The sequence below is a fragment of the Syngnathoides biaculeatus genome, chromosome 13 (assembly GCF_019802595.1).
Source record: "Syngnathoides biaculeatus isolate LvHL_M chromosome 13, ASM1980259v1, whole genome shotgun sequence".
NCBI lineage: Eukaryota > Metazoa > Chordata > Actinopteri > Syngnathiformes > Syngnathidae > Syngnathoides > Syngnathoides biaculeatus.
This window is the reverse complement of record NC_084652.1, coordinates 29,071,957-29,091,175: the sequence shown is the minus strand read 5'-3', so window position 1 is coordinate 29,091,175 and position 19,219 is coordinate 29,071,957. Positions and strand designations below refer to the sequence as shown.

The window sequence follows — 19,219 nt, the reverse complement described above, 5'->3', positions numbered from 1 at the left end:
ACACAACTTTCACAGGCAGGATTCTCTTTGGTATGTTCTACGAGCGGCCGTCGCGCGGCATATCCGACATTGTGCAAAATGGCCATAAAGTGCAGTACAAAGAGTACAAAAATCCTTTTCGACCGACTGAATTGAATCCGCTACAAAGATGAGATATTTCTCATTAGTAACAAGCAACACACATTCTGATGCTGCATTATCAGTGCCATTGAAATCAAACTGGAGAGACTTACTTACTCATTCAGATGTTTGTTTCAGTGTAGGATGTTAAGTAAACCTCAAATTACCGAGATTCTTTCATAAAAAAAATTCCAAAAGTCCAGTAAGTATTTGTACAGTTTTGCTCCTTCGCACCATCATCGCGTGCTCCGCAAGCGGTAGGCGGCGACAGCCGCCGCCGAGTGGCATCTTTGCCGCGTCGCCCGCCCGAGGCCGCTGCCAGCTCCGGTTTCCGATTTGCTCCGACAGGAAAGGACGGGAAGCGGCGAGCGCTTGGTCGTCAGGCCCAATGTGCCGCATCTCAAACTCTCCAGGTTTCACGACGGCCTTTATCTCACCCAGAAGTTGTCGATGTATTTTTCATTTTTTTTTATTTAAGGAAATGAAACGCAAACTCATTAATAATCCATCCGTTTCTGGGAAATTGCCCCAGGGTAGCCGACACCACAAGAACCAACATTTTGCTGCGGCATTGATGCCGCCGATTATATTAATGTCGTGCATGTGTGTCAGAATGCTTTTAATACTTTTATTACAGCCCCCCTCCCCCCCCCCCGCCACATGCAACACTAACCACCCAAAGAACATCTTCTATTTACTGGGTGTCTTTCTCTTCTTGCTCAATTGTGAACCGACAACTGTGTCAAGTTGGCGTTCCTTCAAGATCTGGGGGGGGGGGCTTTGTGCCTTTTTTTTGCAAATGCAGACTCTGGTCTGCAGAGGGCAGCATAACATCAGAAATGGCAACATTTGAAGTTACACTGATTTTCATCTGTCCGTCCATCTTCTGAGCCGCTTATCCTCACGAGGGTCGCGGGAGTGCTGGAGCCTATCCCGGCTGTCATCGGACAGGAGGCAGGGTGCACCACCCCGGACTGGTCCCCAGCCAATCGCAAGGGCGCATATCTCGAGTGTCCAATGAATGTTGCACGTTTTGGGGATGTGGGTGGAAACCCACAGGAGTGCCCACCCGAAGAAAGGCCACGCAGGCAACGGGGAGAACATGCAAACTCCACAAAGGAGGGGTCGGAATTCGAACCAAGTCCCCAGAACTCTGCAGCCAGCTGGATACAATGAAGGATGTTTCAAAATGTTTTGTTAAATGAACATATTTCCCAGGCTGCTTGCTTGGGTTCGGGACTCGAATGTGTACGTTTTCCTTCCAGGTGAGTACGCCCCACCCACCACGTGCTATTCTGACCTGCGCCGGAAGGCACGTGACGGCTGCCGTGCTTCTCCGCTGCCCCCTGCTGTTCTTGGAGGAGAACTGCGCCCGCCCGCTTTTATGGACCGCAGTGGAAGAAAAGAAAGCGAGGCCGAATGAAATGGATCGGACGTTGCTGCCATTGCGAACCGGGGTGTCGCCCCCGAGGTTACTGAGCCGCAAATATCGAACGTGACGTTGCCAAATGTTCGTTCAATGGGACGCGGTGTGACGTCATCCGCAGGAGGCTCGTGTTTCGCTTCTGCTTTTGCGCCGCATGACTCACGAGGATATGTAAACAGGGGGCGGGCTCAGGTGGGCCCGAAGCCCCGCGGCCAATCGGGGGCCGCCGCGCCGCGCCTCCCCTCCCTCCTCGACGCTTCTGATTGGCTCAGCGCCGCGTCGCTCTGCGAGCGGAGGCCGAGCGAGGGCGAGGGAAGACGGAGCGAAGACGATGAGCCTGCCGACGGCGACTTTGGCCTCGGAATGAGAGCCCGCTGACCGAGCGCGAAGGAAGGGGCAGAGCCGCCACCGTCACAGCCGCCACCGCCGCTTGTGTAATCGCGCAGCGGGGCGTCCTTTGCCGGCCGAGCCGAGCCGAGCCGAGCCGAGCCGAAGCGTCCTTTCAGCACCGGACAGCGACGACGCCGAGGAGGCGAGGTAGGCTGCGGACTTGCACGACCAAGACGAGGATGTGCGTGCCTGCACGGGGCCTTTCGGAGGCGGCCGAACGCACAGCTTTGATTCATGCTTCATCCGGCAAATGCCCTTGAATAGACAGGCCTCTCTCTCGCGAGCGCGTGCACGTGCGTGCGTGTGTGTGTGTGTGTGTGTCGGGGAGGTGGTGTGGCTGGTGAGCAACTGCGCAATTGTCTGTTTTCATATCTACCTTTCTTTTTTTTTTTACACCCCCCCCCCTCTCTCTGTCTGTTGCAGTCCTCCCTTCTCCTTGATCTCGATCTTCTGGTCGCTTTTGGCTCGGGGCAAGCAATGCGCGGCTAGATGACTTCGCTACATCAACGAGCACCGCGGCATCTTGGACTAATATAACAACGCCACATCGCCTCCTTTCCGTCTCTCCGTCTGCCCCCCCCCTCCCTCCCTCCCTCCCGCTCTCTCGCCCTCTTTCTCCGTCCGACCGCCGAGCCCCTCCGTCCGAAGGCGTCATGGGAAACCGCGGCATGGAGGAGCTGATCCCGCTGGTCAACAAGCTGCAGGATGCGTTCAGCTCCATCGGCCAGGCGTGCAACCTGGACCTGCCGCAGATCGCGGTGGTGGGCGGCCAGAGCGCGGGGAAAAGCTCCGTGCTGGAGAACTTCGTGGGCAGGTAAAACGGACCGCGGCAAATGGGATAATCCCTTAACCTGGCCACATAAGAAGCCTACGGGGGCCGAGCTTGAAAGCGGCGGGCACGTGCATTGACATTTTTGACGGCAGGTGCTAACCCAAGTCAAGAGGAAAAAAAGCCACCCATCGCCAAAAATACTCCTACTATTAAGAAAAACAATCTTTATTTTTATTCAAATAAGAGATTGGTTGACTCCAGCTCAGCCAGCCGCCGCGTTGGGCTCGTGTGTTTGTTGCACTTTGGAGTGGACTAAGTTGAGTCATCCTTCAGGTCGTACAGAGGACAAGTCGCATGGCGGACTGTCCGAGTGAGACCAAATCGTGTGGGCGTCAAGATGGAGAAATGGCATTTTTTTTGTTCTTGTTGTGGTGATGCCAAGTAACCGTCCATCTTTGCAGAAGTCGATCCGCGAGCCTCCAACGGGCTGCGGCCGTGGCTTTTCCGTCGTGGTACCGGCCAGTCCTGCTGAATGTTTTGCAACATTGTATTTTTTTCTTTATGATTTTCTGACTGGCACTGTCGTAGAGCGTCGGCATCACAGGTGTGAGGAACAGGGTTCGATCCTGCTCCCACCTGTGTGGAATTTGCATGTTCTCCCCGTGCCTGCGTGGGATTCCTCCGGGTGGGCACTCCGGTTTCCTCCCTCATCCCAAAAACATGCAACATAAATCGGACCCTCTAAATTGCGAGTGTGACAGTTTGTCTCGACGTGCCCTGCGATTGGCTGGCGACCAGTCCAGGGTCCTGCCCGGTCCAGACGTTTCTACAAAGAACTGCAGTTCTCGTAGCTCTCATATTTGTTGAATTATTATTGCTGCGGCCCAGGAAATGGTGGGTGAGTGCCAGTGCTTAGTGTCTCAGTTCTGGTTTGTGGTGTTCATCTCAGTCGTCGCAGGGAATGCGGGCCCACAAAATGGCCACCATTTCACTCGGCGCTTGGTCCACTTCAAGAGTGCAAGAGCGGATCACGAAGATGTTTAGCGTCGTCGTCGTCGTCTTCTTGAGTGACGGATTGTGCCGGATTGTGTGTCCACAGGGACTTTCTGCCCCGCGGTTCTGGAATCGTGACTCGCAGGCCCCTGGTCCTGCAGCTCATCAGCGCCACGGCAGGTGGGCACCCGCACGCCGATCACAGGCACCGCGTGATCCGCCAGCACGCTTTTCGTTTGAAATGATTCCGCGCATCGCCGGTCGCAAACCGGGTCGCGTGTTCTTCATCTCCGCAGAATGGGCCGAATTTCTCCACTGCAAAGGGAAGAAGTTCACGGATTTCGACGAGGTGCGCCAGGAGATCGAAGCCGAGACGGACCGCGTCACCGGCGCCAACAAAGGCATATCGCCGGTCCCCATCAACTTACGCGTGTATTCCCCAAATGGTGCGAAACTTCAACTCGTTCCTTTTGGTTATCCGCAGCGCAAATGCTGACGCGAGTCATCCTCCTCTTGCTCTTTTGCAAGCAATGTTGCGCCGCCATATTGAATGGTCGTTTGTAGTCGACAATGGAAGGACGGCGAGAAGAGAAAAGAAAGAGCGCTTCAAGGTTTCCACGCCGCGATGTGTCAAATTAAGCAGACGAGCTAAATGGCGCAGCTCGAACGGCTGCGGATCTCCGTCGAGGTCGCCGCCCGTTCAGAAGCGAGCAGACGAGGATTGTAGCTCATTGTTTTAAAAAATTGCACCCATCTCCATTTAGAACAGCGCCAGCTCTTGGTACAATTGAGCTTTGGAACCTTGACTTTTAGATGAGCGGAGTGTGTTCCGATGAAGACATTTGTTGGTAGAACTAAAGTGTTTTCAAACGTCTGCTGCTGTTCTCATGTGGCGCCGTTGCCCCCAAACAGTGCTGAACTTGACGCTCATCGACTTGCCGGGGATCACCAAGGTGCCCGTCGGGGACCAGCCGGCTGACATCGAGCAGCAAATCCGGGAAATGATCATGCAGTTCATCACCAGGGAGAGCTGCCTGATCCTGGCCGTCACGCCGGCCAACACCGACCTCGCCAACTCGGACGCCCTGAAACTGGCCAAGGACGTCGACCCCCAAGGTGAGGCGGGTTAGGGCGACTCTGGGAAGCGCGCCAATGAGGTCGGGCCGGGCGTGAAAAGAAAAGAAAAGAAAAGGGGAGAAGACATTCTGCAAGGCTGCAGATGGGATGACGGAGATCAGGTGACCTCCAGACTGCAGAAGTGGGGTGGGGTGGGGTGGGGGGGGGAGGGCGCAGGAGAAGACGAGAGGGAGAATGAACTAGAAGGGAAGGACACGGAAGAAGCAATGAGGAAGGGAGGGAGGAATGAATCATGGTGGTGAAGGAGGAAAAGAAGCACAAGGCGGAGATGCTAACCAGGCTGACTGGCGTCTTTACGGCCTGCAAAGTCCTGCCCGAAATGTAGTCACTGTAAAAAGATCAAGTGGAATTTCTTTGCTTCTGCTAATACATCAGCAAGTTCACATTATTTTAATGTGCTGTTGGACACATACAAGACTTGCAGAAAGAAAGAAGACTAAGCAGTCCATCGCACAAGCGTCTTTCGATGTATTGTCCAACGATCCCGTGCACGCACTTGAGTCAAGTACAATTTGGCGGTACGTTGAAATCTGGAAACCGCCATTCTAAAACTGCATCAAATAAGGCTTTCTAATGTCTTTCCGGGTCTTTACCGCTTCTAAAATCAAGTATGCCCTTCCTGACATAGCATCAAAATGCTCTCGTACTTACCACTCAAGTCTTTGGCCGGAGAAGTATTTGTAAATCCAATTTGAAAGACACGCGCCGCACCATCCAAAGCGCATTGCTAGCCATCACGTCTGCCGGCCAGAAGCTGAGCTGCAGCGTATTTGTTTGCAGACGAAAGTCGGAAAGAGTGAGTAGAGCGCCAGGAAGCAACATTAGAAGGATCTCGGCACTGCACTGGAAAAATCAGACCACGCATACTTTTACTTGCCGTCCAAATACTTTTTTTTTATCACAGCAGTGACGCCAGTGAAGGCCGAAGACGCTTTTGCTTGAACGTTCATACGAACGACAGCAGTTGGCAGTCGATGACTCGCCCCCCCCCCCCCCCCCCCACACATGCAAATAAGACATTGCGACGGCGGTGCGGGTTTCTGTGCGGTTTAGGTCTTCGGACCATTGGCGTGATCACCAAACTGGATTTGATGGACGAGGGCACGGACGCCCGCGACGTGCTGGAGAACAAGCTCCTGCCGCTCAGAAGAGGTGAGCTCGCTCGCCGCCGCGTTTCGCGAGCGCCCTCGCCGGCCCGGGACCGCTCGGGATTCTTTCGGTTTTGCTTTTCAGGCTACATCGGCGTGGTGAACCGCAGCCAGAAGGACATCGACGGCAAGAAAGACATCAAGGCGGCTCTGGAGGCAGAGAGAAAGTTCTTTTTCTCCCATCCGGCGTACAGGCACATGGCCGACAAAATGGGCACCCCGCGCCTGCAGAAAGTCCTCAACCAGGTGATCAGAGATTGACTCGCACTGCACTTTGCATAATTAATAAATTGATGGCCTAGATTTTTTTTCCCCCCTGGTGGGACCGGGGGGTGGGGAGGGGAGGGGTGGGGGGGTGGGTCAATTTCTTGCAATAACGTACACACACACACAAGATTCAGTAGAGATGCAGCAAAATGTCTTGCCTTGTGAGTGATTATTTCAATTTTTTGGAAGACTTTGCTCCTCTATGATATCTTAACAGGTTCACCAACATTTTAGAAACATCTCTCTGAAAACTACGACGCCAATTTTACACACTCCGCGATACAAATACTTATGAATAATTGCGGCATTTACCGGCCACGATTCTTTTGGCGAAAGAGCTTTAAAAATGAGTCTTGTTTGATCGTTCCCATAGCAACTGACCAACCACATCCGAGACACTCTGCCGGCCTTCCGCAGTAAGCTGCAGTCCCAGCTGTTGGCTCTGGACAAGGAGGCCGAGGAATACCGGGGATACCGACCGGATGACCCGTCCCGCAAAACCAAGCAGCTGTTGCAGTCTGTAGAACGCGCTCGCCGTAAAATCACTTTTAGGGGTCGGAACGTTTTTAGTTATTTTAATCTTTTTTTAGGATGGTGCAGCAGTTCTCGGTGGACTTTGAGAAGCGGATCGAGGGTTCGGGCGACCAGGTGGACACGGTGGAGCTGTCGGGCGGAGCCAAAATCAATCGCATCTTCCACGAGCGTTTCCCGTTCGAACTGGTCAAGGTGCGGCGAGCTCTCATCCGGCCGCACATCTTGGCGTTGAGAGCCTTTTAGCGACGTATTTTGCCGCGACTATTAACTTTTAGGTCACGGAAGTCCCGCAAGGCCGCTTGTGCGAGTCCTGGGCAAGATGACTGCAATGAACTTCCGGCTGAACGGGAGACAAAAATGCTTTTTCTAATTCGTCTGCTTGTTCTTTGTGCTTTCTGAGCTCACTTAGCGCGGTCGTACCCTCGCAACTTCCCCAAATAGCCGCCGCGTTTTCTCTGTCGGGATGTTCTTGGCAGATGGAGTGCGACGAGAAGGAGATGCGGCGTGAGATCAGTTATGCCATTAAGAACATCCACGGAATCAGGTGGGAGCTTTTGCCTTTATACGGCGTAGCGCCCTCATCGAGTACAGTCTGGGATTACGTCACGCTAATGAGGCTTTTTGTTCGGGAACTCAAATATTTGATGAAAGCGCTGCAGCTGCAACACTTGACCACACGCTAAAAATCAATCCCAAAGCCAGGATTTTTTTGTATTATTATTATTTTTTTTTAAAAAAGCTACTTGATAGGGCAAGACAGAAAGCTAAAAATGTGTCTGTATCTTTTTGTAATTGTCACTTTTGTTGTATGTGTTGTTGTTCACCCCGCGGTACTTTATTTCTGATTGCTCCTCGACAATTTCATGTCCAGTTCTCACTAATTCAGAGAGTGTCCACGCATTAAAAGATGCGCTAAAAAGCAGGAAAGAGCACTCGATTTTCAAATTGATGGGGTGTGTTTTGTGTGCCGGCAGGACGGGGCTGTTCACTCCGGACATGGCCTTCGAAGCCATCGTGAAGAAGCAGATCGTCAAGTTAAAGGAGCCCTGCGTCAAGTGCGTGGACATGGTCATCCAGGAGCTCATCAACACGGTGCGCCAGTGTTCCAACAAGGTCAGTCGCACGCCGCGGAGGCATTTTCCGAGAGTTGCGCGTGCCTTCGACCGCAGGGAAAACCCTCAAGTGCAAACTTGAAGCCAAACAAATTTGTGATTTTCAGTTTGTTCCCAAAGTGGATTTCACACTTGCCCCTGAGCAACGGTGACGATGTGCCGTGTTTATGTGCGCGCGCTGTGTTTGCAGCTGGAATGTTTCCCGAGGCTGCGCGAAGAAACGGAGAGAATCGTGACTTGTCACATCCGAGACAGAGAAAGTCGCGCTAAGGAGCAGGTAACAACCTAGCGCCGCCGCCGCCGCCGCCGCTTGCTCACACTTGCGTATTGCTTCGGACCATCTTAGCCGTACCTTGGGCGCGTCCAGAATGGAGACATTTTTATCCTGCTATGTGGGGAGGAACATTTTTGCATGTTGGCAATTTTAGGTGGGTTAACTAAGATGGAGTCCTACCATTGCTTGCTTTGGTTAAGCGTAGAAGAACTCGCTTCTTGCTAGTTTTGTTGGAAGCGCAGCTGACTTTTTTTTTTTGGTTTTGTTTTGTTTTAGTTTTTAGGATTGAAATCAAAACATCTTTGTGAGAACATAACACAGAGTTAGCCTTTAGCTTCCCATGCTAACTAGCCAGATTGTCCAGTATGGGCGCCCGGCAACTGGCGACCAGTTCAGCGCGTAGTCTTCCTTTCGCCCCGAGTCGGCTGGGGTAGGCTCAGGCGACCCGAACCAGGAGGAGCGCTGCTCAAAAGCGATGCATGGATTGTCCAAAATGTATCGACATCCAACTGCACCCGTAGAAAGAGCAGAACTGATGGTTTTTTTTTTTGTTTCAGGTTCTGCTGATGATTGACATCCAACTCTCTTACATCAACACCAACCACGAGGACTTCATCGGCTTTGCAAAGTAAACATTTGCATCAGTGACTCTTTTGCGGAATTATTTAACGAGTATCATATCTACATATAGTCTAGGATGATTATTTACGAGTCAGACAGTGAAAAGAAGATGTTGAGCCTGACTTGTTCTTCTCGGCTTGATTCCATCTCGTCCCCAAGCGCCCAGCAGAGGAGCAGCCAGACCAACAAGAGTCAGAGCTCGGCAACAAATCAGGTGAGCGCCAGGTGGCAAAACACGGAAGCGATATCAAATACCCGCATAATTCTGGAATGAGCAAAAAAAAAAAAAAAAAAAAAAAAATTAAAAAAAATCTGCAAAAAGGATGAAAAACTGTGAATATGCCCCCAGTACACTTTTCCATTCAAGTTCAACTTCTGCACTTCACACGACATCCAGCGTGCGTGCTATTATTTGCATTTTTTAGATGTGTTTGTTGTTTTCATGATTATGTTTGCGAGTGGGTTTCAGCGCCGTATGCTCGACTGGGTTCCAAATCAATCCCACTGTAGCTGTTTACTTTTTGCCGCCACCACCGTCATTTTCCCTTTTTGTTTGACGTCCTCCTGTGCATTTCATCCCCATCCCGTAGTGACCAGTCAGTCAGCTGCCCTCTCACGGGCGTCTGTCGGTGAGTATCGCATCGCAATCGCTCCCCTTGGGTTCCGCTTCGCAATCTCACTCTCACTCGCGCCTGCAATTTTGTATTTGTTGATTTATGACGCTGCTGTTGCCTTCGCAGGATGCTCAGCTAACCCTTTTCAGCCACTTTTGTCTCAAAATGTCTTTTCTGTACTGACAGATCAAATCTGCCTTTAAAGAGTTTCCCCACTGGGGACAAATAAAAGGCCCATCTTTTCGATTCTTTTCTATTCCACGTGGTAAAAGCCCCGCCTTCCTCCTTGTTTCAGGCCTCCTCGCCGCCCGCCTCAGGCCTGATTGTAAGACGTTCCCAAACGACCCGTTTTCAGTCGACCACCGTCACCCACCGAGGCCCGCAGACGACGAGGCGGTGCCCTCATAATTCAAACACAAATACTGCATGCAAAGCTTGAAGAATTTATCTTGTCCTAAATCGACGATGTTACAAACGTGTCTTCGTATTTGTGCCACGCGCATACTCCATATACAGGGACAAAAGTATTGGGACACCTACAAGCCCTCAAAATGCAAGGAAAGCAAAAACGAGGCCCGCTTCGAGTCGAGCTATTCCAAAAAAAAAAAAATCGTGCAGCATGAGCGTCAAACTCTTTTTCACGATGGACTCCCGTCGTAGTCTTGGTTTCCCTCGGATGGCCGTCACGACGTGCACGTTACGAATATCTGTCCAGTCTATTTCATCCGGGGCACATTGAGCCAAACAACCGCCGGCACACAAATTCACACCGACTGGCAATTCATCAAATGAATTGTACAAACTCTAACCAGTTATTCACTTTCCCGCCATATGTATCATTGGCAACACATTCAATTTCCAATCATAAGTTATAGATAATTGTGGTCAATGAATATTTAAGTATAGAACTATTGTTTCAAAAATGACTTGTGATAGCTGATACAGTGAAGATTTTCATTTATTTATTTCCTTTTTTTTTTTTTGCCTAAAAGAAAAGAAGAAATCCATTTAGCGAGAAACCTGAATTAGACACACCTTTTTCTCTTTCGTGCACTGGGTCAGAACTTTTCCCTCCGGTTGTAAGACTCGAGAGGAAGTCAAGGACGGATTATCGAGTTGGTTTGCCGGTGCGTCTCCAAACTTTTTGTCCCGGGAGTGTCGCTGCAGCTTTTTCGAAACGATTGGGCGAACCTCCTTAGCGAGTCTTAGTGAGGCGGTGCGAGACTGAAAGTAAGCTAACCCAATAACCACATGGCACCGTACCTGGCGTGGCGTGTTTATGCAGCGCTTGTGGGGCTACCACAACTAACACACACACACACACACACACACACACACACACTTCTTGCCTGTCTGGAGCACTTAACGCGATGGTCACTTGACAATAATAATAATAATCATAATCATAATAATTAACTGGCACTGCTCTATGTTGTGGCGGACACCCCTCTTGGGACGACGCGGAGTCGCCGACGCGCCGCGACGCAGCTAACTTTGCAGACATCTCATTGCAGTTGGATGCAAACTAATTTTGCTGCGGGTGAAGATGCTTGTGACCGTCATCCTTTTTTTTTTATCCTCCAGCTTTTCATTTTCAAACTTGACATGATATATTTGTATAACGTTTAACCTTATCACCCCCCCCCTCAAGGTCATCCGCAAAGGCTGGCTGACCATAAACAACATCAGCATCATGAAGGGAGGAGCCAAGGAGTACTGGTTTGTCCTGACTGCTGAGAGTCTTTCCTGGTTCAAGGATGATGAGGTCAGTTCTACCGTTCACATATTTCATCCAAAGTTAAAAAAAAAAAAAGAAAAATCATCACCCTCTTTTCGTGCGATATTGGCCGCCAATGAGTTGAAATCCGTCATTGTATGAGGCTCGCGGCACGTTGGGAAAGCGTCGGCCTCACAGTTCTGAGGACCCGGGTTCGATCCCGGCCCCGCCTGTGTGGAGTTTGCGTGTTGCACTCCGCTTTCCTCCCACATCCCCAAAACATGCATCAATTGGAGACGCTAAATTGCCCCGAGGTGTGATTGTGAGTGCAACTGTTTGTCTGTATGTGCCCTGCGATTGGCTGGCGACCAGTTCAGGGCGTACCCCGCCTCCTGCACGTTGACAGCCGGGATAGGCTCCGGCACCCCCCGTGACCCGTGTGAGGATAAGCGGAAAAGAAAATTGATGGATGTAGCAGGCTCAAAAAAGATGGTGGTACACTTCATAGCGGGAAAGGAACAGAACGTGAAAAATGTATCATTGCGACCAAAGAAATGATGAAATTCTGCTCCAGGATCTCCGTCCGGTGCATTAGCGGTTACAAGCGCTTGTGTGTCACATTTGCGAGGTCCGCAGCTAGAAGTTAATGGAAGGCTCTAAATTGCCCGTAGGTGTGAGTGCACATGCTTGTCTATATTTGCACTCAAAAATGCACTGTCGAAAATGGATGCGGGCCTTCCTTGTGCTGCCGATGCCACGTTTTCTTCCAGTGACACAACGTACAGAAGCGCACCGTGAAATAATCGTTGCCACACACAAACCAGATGGAGGAGAAATGGATTCAAATCATTTATTTGGCCAAATGAGAGCAAAATGTTGTCGTCGGCGTTCTCGGGTGGACGCGCAACAATGACGCGACGCCGCAGCGTCAAATTTGAACGGACGGGAAGGTTCCAGAAATGAATGAATTTCAAAAAGTTGGCCTGGAATGAAAAGGGCTCACGACGATACGATCGAGCTCCCAAAAAAAAAAAAAAGAAATGTGCATTTGGCGTTGGCGCCGGTTCTGGTTCTGCGGCGGCTTTGCTGCTTGGCTGGCTGTGGCCTATCTGCCTGTCTGTGCCTGCTGTACAGGTTGAGGACATTCTGCACAGCAAGTGTAGAAAGGCGGACACACTGCAACCTCTGCGCCTCGTTTGCCGGCTGACCCGGAGAACATTTCAGATTTGCGCGTGGATTTCCTGCACATTCGCCGGCACCGCACTCAACTCGGCAAAGTAGCGACGACTGGAAATCCTCTCGAAACGGTCGCACACGAGGAACTGCGCCACGGTTCTCTTTTACGTTCCGCCTGTGTGCAATTCTCTCCAGCGTTTCATCTTTGCAAATTTGGACGCTTCCCAACGCGGACCACATGTTGGCTCACCAAATCTACGAAGGCCGCTGGCGCTCAGACTGCACGCAAGCTGCGCAGCGTTGGGGGTTCGGCAATGTCATTCGATACCTCAGTGTGGCAACGCAGGAAATTATAGACTTGTCGAGCCGGGCTTTGTGTATTTCTGTTTTACACTCCGTGAACTCTCCGCTCTCCTTTCGGTGCGGTCGCCGTCGACTTTGGAAGGCATTCTTGGCCAGTTTTTCATCCGGACCTCTCGCAATTCTGTGGAGAGAAAAAGGATGAATGTACACGTACAGTAACGGGCAGACCCGCGACTCCTTTGCGATATCAAGTTCCGCTAACCTTGTCCAAATGTCTCCCCAAAACTTCTCGAACCATCAAGTGTGCTTGTGCATGGGTGCAACATCGGCTCGGGTTGTCTTTTCGCTAAATTGCCCAAGTCCTTTTGGGCCAATACAATTGTCTCGCCTGTATTTTCAAACTCCACTCGATTGAGCGCCCCGCTCTCCTCTGGCCCGCGTTTGATGCTTCGCAGGCACGCGGGCTCCTCCCCCCTCCTGTGAAGCACATCTTCCTCACACTGCTAGGCTAAGTAGCCCGCAACGCTTACTCATTCACCGCTGCTAAAAAAGGTCAGAAATGTCAGGCAATGTTACACGTAACGCGCAATATTCCCATCTCTGCCGTTTGCTGTCCGCGGTCATAACTGATTCATTTTCCCAGGAAGAGATGAAAAAGCAGATGTGAGAGCGATCCATCGAGATCAAAGTATACGTTAACGCGGGTTGAAGACGCAGCAAGGAAAGCAGATTTGGTAGGAGAGCTGGCAGACCGACCGAAAGACAGACAGACGGAGAAAGACAGACTGATGACCGACAGGGGAAGAAGGTCCAAGCCCAGTCTAACCAATGTGCAGACTACTGTACACCAGTATGACAATGAACAGGTAGTCTGAACACTGGGTGGACGGAGCCGGCATCAATCGTCAGGCCTTCTGCTGGTCTTGCGCCCTCCCTTCGGAACCGACGATCCCACCTAGCCAAAGTTCTCAAAATCGCCAAGTGGGCCCGTCGGCGTCGGCGCCTCGCCGCGCATCTCTCGTTCGCTTTTCAGGCGGGCTTCGCACCTCTGCTCCCGCTCGCGGTCCGTCTCGGTCGCGCCGGCCACGCGGGGTATCCGGTCCTGACGTGGCACATTCGCCCAGACGACCGGGACAGACTGGCTGCACGTTCAGGGAGGGGATGTTTAAAAAAAAAAAAAAAGAGGGAGCGAGGGAGAAGGGGGGGGGGGGGGCGAGAAAGGGAGAGCGAGAGCCAAGAGGGAGGGGACCACTGTGACCATATATGGAGTGTCGTGACCCCCCTCCGGGAACACGAGGCAGAACCGCTTTGCCGGCCGACTTTGCCGATGCTGCCGCGTTCTTCTTTCACTTGGATCCTGACCTGCGACGTTTGACCTTTCCATTTTGGAGCTTCAGCAACCCTCCAAGTGGACTTTGTCCTCCCGCTCAGCAGTCTTCCCTCCTTCTTCGCCTGCCGTGGCTTCGACTTCCAACACTCCTCCTCCAGTTCTGCAAGCGCTGCTAAGCACTACCAGATGTGGAGTTTTAACGCCAGGCTGTCATTTAATCTGGCTCTCCCAAAAAAAAAAAAAAAAAAAAAAAAAAAAAAAAGAAAATCAGGCAGGAAGTGGGCCCCTCTGGAATGGAAAGAAAAAAGAAAAATACAAATCTACAGAGTTCAAAAAACCAGCAACAGTCAGATCAAAGACAAGAGGTGTGAGACGATGACGAGAATCCTTTGACTCAACCTGGGCCACTTCTCGCTAATTTCAACGTAGCCGTCCGGACGCTTTCATGCATCCGCCGTCGCTTTCTGCGGCCTTCAGCTCGCAGCTCCCCTTTATTGGCGTCCTGACCCGATCTGTAACGACTTCCACATGTGCTGTCTTTTCTTTTTCTCTCCCTTTCTTTCGCCCCCCCTCTCACTCCTCCCCCATTCCTCCTCCTCCTCCTCCCTCCTGTCGCCCCTTCTCTTTTCTTCTCACCTCCCCCCCGCCTTCCCTGAAAACCCAAATTTCGCCTCCTACTTGGCGCCCAAATATCATTGCACGGGTGACAATTGCGACGGTAACAAATGGTGTTGCTCTCTTTCGCAGGAGAAAGAGAAAAAGTACATGCTCCCCCTGGACAACCTGAAAGTGCGCGACGTGGAGAAGAGCTTCATGTCCAGCAAGCACATATTCTGCATTTTTAACACGGAGTCAAGGTCAGCTGGACAAAAATGAACTCGCATTTGTTCTGTGAATGACCACGTGGCGCTTCCAGAGAGTTGTAACTCAGCCCGCGTGCAACACTTGAAATATGTTTTGGGTTAAAGTAGTGCGCATGGCTTCAGCCAACAATGAACAAACACACACGGAAGGACGTCCGTTCACGTCAGCGTCCGTATTTGACGTTGTCGTGTAAGCGCAAAAGCTCCTTGTTGGCAATCTTCCGAGTTTTTGTTTGGATTATGCTACAAAATCGGCGTAGCATTTGATTTTTTGGCCTTTGTTCGCGAGGTACGAGCCGTTACTTGAGCTTCTCGACACGGGTGTGTTTTGCACAACTGACTTCTTTCGGTGGGCGTTCTGCTGCGGCATCCAGGAATGTGTACAAGGACAATCGCACTCTGGAATTGGCTTGCGACTCGCAGGATGACGTGGACAGCTGGAAGTCTTCGCTGCTACGTGCCGGGGTCTATCCCGAGAAGACCACCACGGTCAGTCCATGTCTCTTTTGTCATATTGGTGGACCACGTTGTATCTGATCCAAAAATGTTACAGCCGGCATGAATCTTTGCCGTGCGTGTTTGGGGCCTCTGTCGTGTTTATGGAAGTCATTCATCCTCTTGAACTCGAAAATGTTGTTTTCTTCTGAAATCGTCAAAGGTCGAGAGCGAGTCCTCCACCACCACCTCGGATAACTTTTCCATGGACCCCCAGCTGGAGCGCAAAGTGGAAACGATCCGTAACCTGGTCGACTCTTACATGGCGATTGTGAACAAGTGCATCCGGGATCTCATGCCCAAGGCCATCATGCATCTCATGATCAGCAACGTAAACAAAGCGACTCGCTTGCTCCTCGGGTCTTTCTCAGGTTCTGCCGGAATTCAGTCCGCGCTTGCTCTTGCCACGGCCAGGTCAAGGAGTTCATCAACGCCGAGCTGCTGGCGCAGTTGTACTCGGCAGGTGACCAGAACGCCCTGATGGATGAGTCCCAGGAGCAGGCTCAGAGGAGGGACGAGGTGCTGAGGACCCACCAGGCCCTGAAAGAGGCCTTGGCTATCATCGGCGACATCTCAACCACCACCATCACTGTCCCGTTGCCGCCGCCCGTCGACAACTCCTGGGTCGGGGGAACGAGCGGCGGCCGCAGGTACCGTCCCACCTCCAGTATTTGAAAAACATTCCATCGGGATGCCGTCCCGCTTTCTTCTCGAAACATTCTAAAACTGCCGTCCCGTAGGTCCCCTCCTCCGAGTCCCACTGCTCCAAGGAGGATGTCTGCAGGCCAGCGCCCAGCACCCCGAGGAGCCCCGCCGCCGCCGAACCGTCCGGGCCCCCTGGGGCCCTTCAATAATGCCGCCGAGAGCCCCCAGGCCCCGAGCCGCCCGAACCGGGCCCCTCCGAGCGTCCCCAGGTGAGGACCAGAATCCACCGGATCTTTGCTTTACGCTTAGCTTAACGCCTTAGCCGCTCGGGAGAGATGTTTGCTGATGCGCTCGCCTGACATGCGGTCCGGCCGCGTGACGTAGGGCAGTGATAGTGCGCACATGGCGAGAAGTCGACATGGAAAAGATTTGACTCCATAAACGTTTGATGTGTCTAATGGGCAGTACATTAATCCAAACACCATCTAATGGGCGGGGACTTTCAATTTCGTTTGGATTTCAAATTTGAGACGCTTGAAGTGTGCGTGAGTGTTGCCCTCACTGGGGCTCAATCCGGGCCCCCTCGTACGGAGTTTGCACGTTCTCCCTGTGGCTGCGTGGCTTTTCTCGGGGTGGGAACTCCGCTTTCCTCACACATCCCATTAATTGGACACTCTAAAATTGCGAGTGCCGCTGTTGTCTGTCTCCGTGTGCCCTGCGATCGGCTGACGACCCCACGTTCTCCCTGATGACAGTTGGGATTGGCTCCGGCACTCCCGCAACCCTCGTGAGGATAAGAGGCTTGGAAAATAAATGAATGAATGATCGCATGCTATTGCGGACATCCACTTTGAAGTGTCTATCGCGTTCTTCTTCTCTTCTCCTTTTGTTCCGATTGTCAACTTCTTGTTGACTCGCCAGTTGAAGTGTTCCCCTGAACAGATGTTGGAAGCACATTTTTGAGGCTCGAGTCACATGTCGGTCGTCTGGCCTCCTTTCAAAGATAATAAACTTTTGCAAGATGCTTCGACTCCGACTATTAATTTCAGGTACGCTCAATAGCAGAAGGAGTAATTGTTCCACAAGCCTTTCAAACGACGAGGACGTGTCGTGCCGTACGTTTGAAAGTGGGGCAATAACTTGCATTTTCCAAGGTCGTCGTCGTCATATTTACGGTCGCGTGCGCGACCAAGGTTCGTCGTCCAGATTTCACGCGTCACGTGAATGTATTTTTGGTGAAAACGTGGGGAGTGTACGCCAACTTGCAGGATGTTCAAACCTGGCGAGTCGACCTGGCTAACTGCGACTGATCTCGTTTCTTTTTTTGTCTCCGGGTCACCGTTCGATCCTCGTTCCAGTCGACGACCACCGCCATCCCCGACAAGACAAGCACCGCCATAACCATCCAGAGGGGGGCGCGCTTCTTCTTCTTCTTCTTCTTCTTGTCTTTCTCTCTTAGCCATGGCTCTGCTGCCCTCTCCTCTCCGTCGTGCAACTCATGTTGTCCCCTTGACCCGCCATCTCCTGCCAGCTGCCCATGTCTATATTATCTCTGTACAGTATTGTACTCGTCTTGTGGTGTATTTGTACGTGCGCTTGTTGCTCGCCTGTGGTCCAGATAAGCTTTGGCAGAACCGCATCCTAGTGTCAAGTCACCGCCAGCTTTTCCCCTTCCCCACGCTGCCCCCTCCCCCCAAGAACTCGCTGCTTTGACGTGAAATTATGCTCAGCCCATGTGCTGTCGTATTCATTCCAAAACGCGGCACGACAGATAAGCTGCTTTTGATGCATGCGTGGGAGAGTATGTGCGCAAGTGTGTTTTGCGGGAATGGGTGGGGGTCCTCATTTGCCTATAGAATTAATTTATTGTACAACCCTCCCATAAGTGTTAATTATCAGCCGATTGTTCTTTATAGGAACAAAGTGGTATCTTAGTGTGTGTGTGTGTGTGTAAACACGCGTTTGTGTGCAAGTAATACTGTGCAGGTGTGTACGTACAGTATGCATATGCAGTCTGTCTGCACGTTTGTCGCCGTTTCAGTTGTACTCGCGGTGAATGATGAGTCATCAAACCCTCGAGCGGGGTTGGGGTAGATTTAACCATTGGACTTTCGTGAGATGTTTGCGTGTCGTAGTAGCAGCCGCGCACGCGCGGCGAGGCTGAGGAGCACCGTCGGTATTCTCCGTGGGAAACGGACTCAATGCTACATTGAACCTCGTCCTGGGTGTCCACCTGTGCCGCGTCAAAGGTCAAAGTCGTGACCCTTGACGCCTTAAGCTCGAACTCAGATGCTGACTGCTGCCGCTGCGGCCGGAACACGCTTCCGTGTTTTCCAGCGGGCGAACAGGTTGCACCGTGACGTACATCTTCCCTTTTAGCTTTGCTTCTCAGGCTGAAGAAAGGCGAGCTCTATTTCTCTCTATTTCGTCACTCTCCTGGTCTTTCCTCATATCAGTCAGTCAGCATCTGTGTTGGACCTTAAGCAGCTGTTGTCATTTTGTTCAAGTGCTTCTCTGTCACTTTGTTCACGTGTTTATGGTCCTCAACTGTATTCTGGTTCTGCTGTATATAAGTATTTAAATAAGGAAAATACTGTACCTGTGGAGTCTTCAGACCTCACCATGCATCTTAGCGCGTTCATGGTTCTCTCGTCTATTCACTCGACGTCCTATTTAGACGGCCTTACCGGCATGAATTATAATTCTGTATTGCCAAAGCGAGATATAGAGAGAGAATTGCAGAGTATAACGAGAAAACTAAAGAAGAACAATCAAATGATTCTATTTGTGTAGTAAGATGTTTGTCAAAGAAAAAAAAAATGGCAAATTGCATCTATGGTTATTTTCTGTGTCTCTATTGTTCCTCAATAATGATAATAATAAAAAGTCTCACATCTCAACCGCGTTCGTTGATTTTGGCGAAACGACGCCAGGTTTGTCGTTGAAACAGCAAAACTCTAATTGCTTTTCTAAAAGCTCAGTAAAAATAATTTGCAATTTCCACATCTGGTACCTTTTGAAGATACGGGATCAGATTCAAAATCTGAGCCGGAGAGAGCAAAGCATCTGGAGAGCTTGCAAGACCACGGACCAACGTTACACAAGTTATACATTATTTCTAAATGCTTTATTTTTGCTCTTTGTACAATGTTTGTCATTTATGCTCCATATCAATCGTCATTATTTAGCAATGAACACTTAATTTAACCAGGGATGTCTCCAAAATGGATGCGTGAGGGATTCCGTCACGTGGAATCACGAGCGATTAAAATCCAGTACTTT

At 51.1% G+C, this 19,219-nt stretch overlaps 1 protein-coding gene across 1 annotated transcript; it reads left to right on the top strand.

Annotated features, from left to right (window-relative positions):
- The first annotated feature begins 2,535 nt into the window (after window positions 1-2,535).
- LOC133510781 (dynamin-3-like) lies at window positions 2,536-18,824 on the top strand. The gene is made up of 20 exons (XM_061839117.1): window positions 2,536-2,750; window positions 3,808-3,881; window positions 3,998-4,147; window positions 4,614-4,817; window positions 5,892-5,990; window positions 6,072-6,232; window positions 6,627-6,769; window positions 6,844-6,979; window positions 7,264-7,331; window positions 7,762-7,900; window positions 8,090-8,176; window positions 8,731-8,801; window positions 8,954-9,008; window positions 11,060-11,173; window positions 14,682-14,791; window positions 15,172-15,286; window positions 15,456-15,623; window positions 15,707-15,942; window positions 16,033-16,206; window positions 17,296-18,824. The coding sequence occupies exons 1-20, from the start codon at window positions 2,590-2,592 to the stop codon at window positions 17,336-17,338; spliced, it is 2,508 nt and encodes an 835-aa protein (XP_061695101.1). The 5' UTR covers window positions 2,536-2,589; the 3' UTR covers window positions 17,339-18,824.
- Window positions 18,825-19,219: the final 395 nt, after the last annotated feature.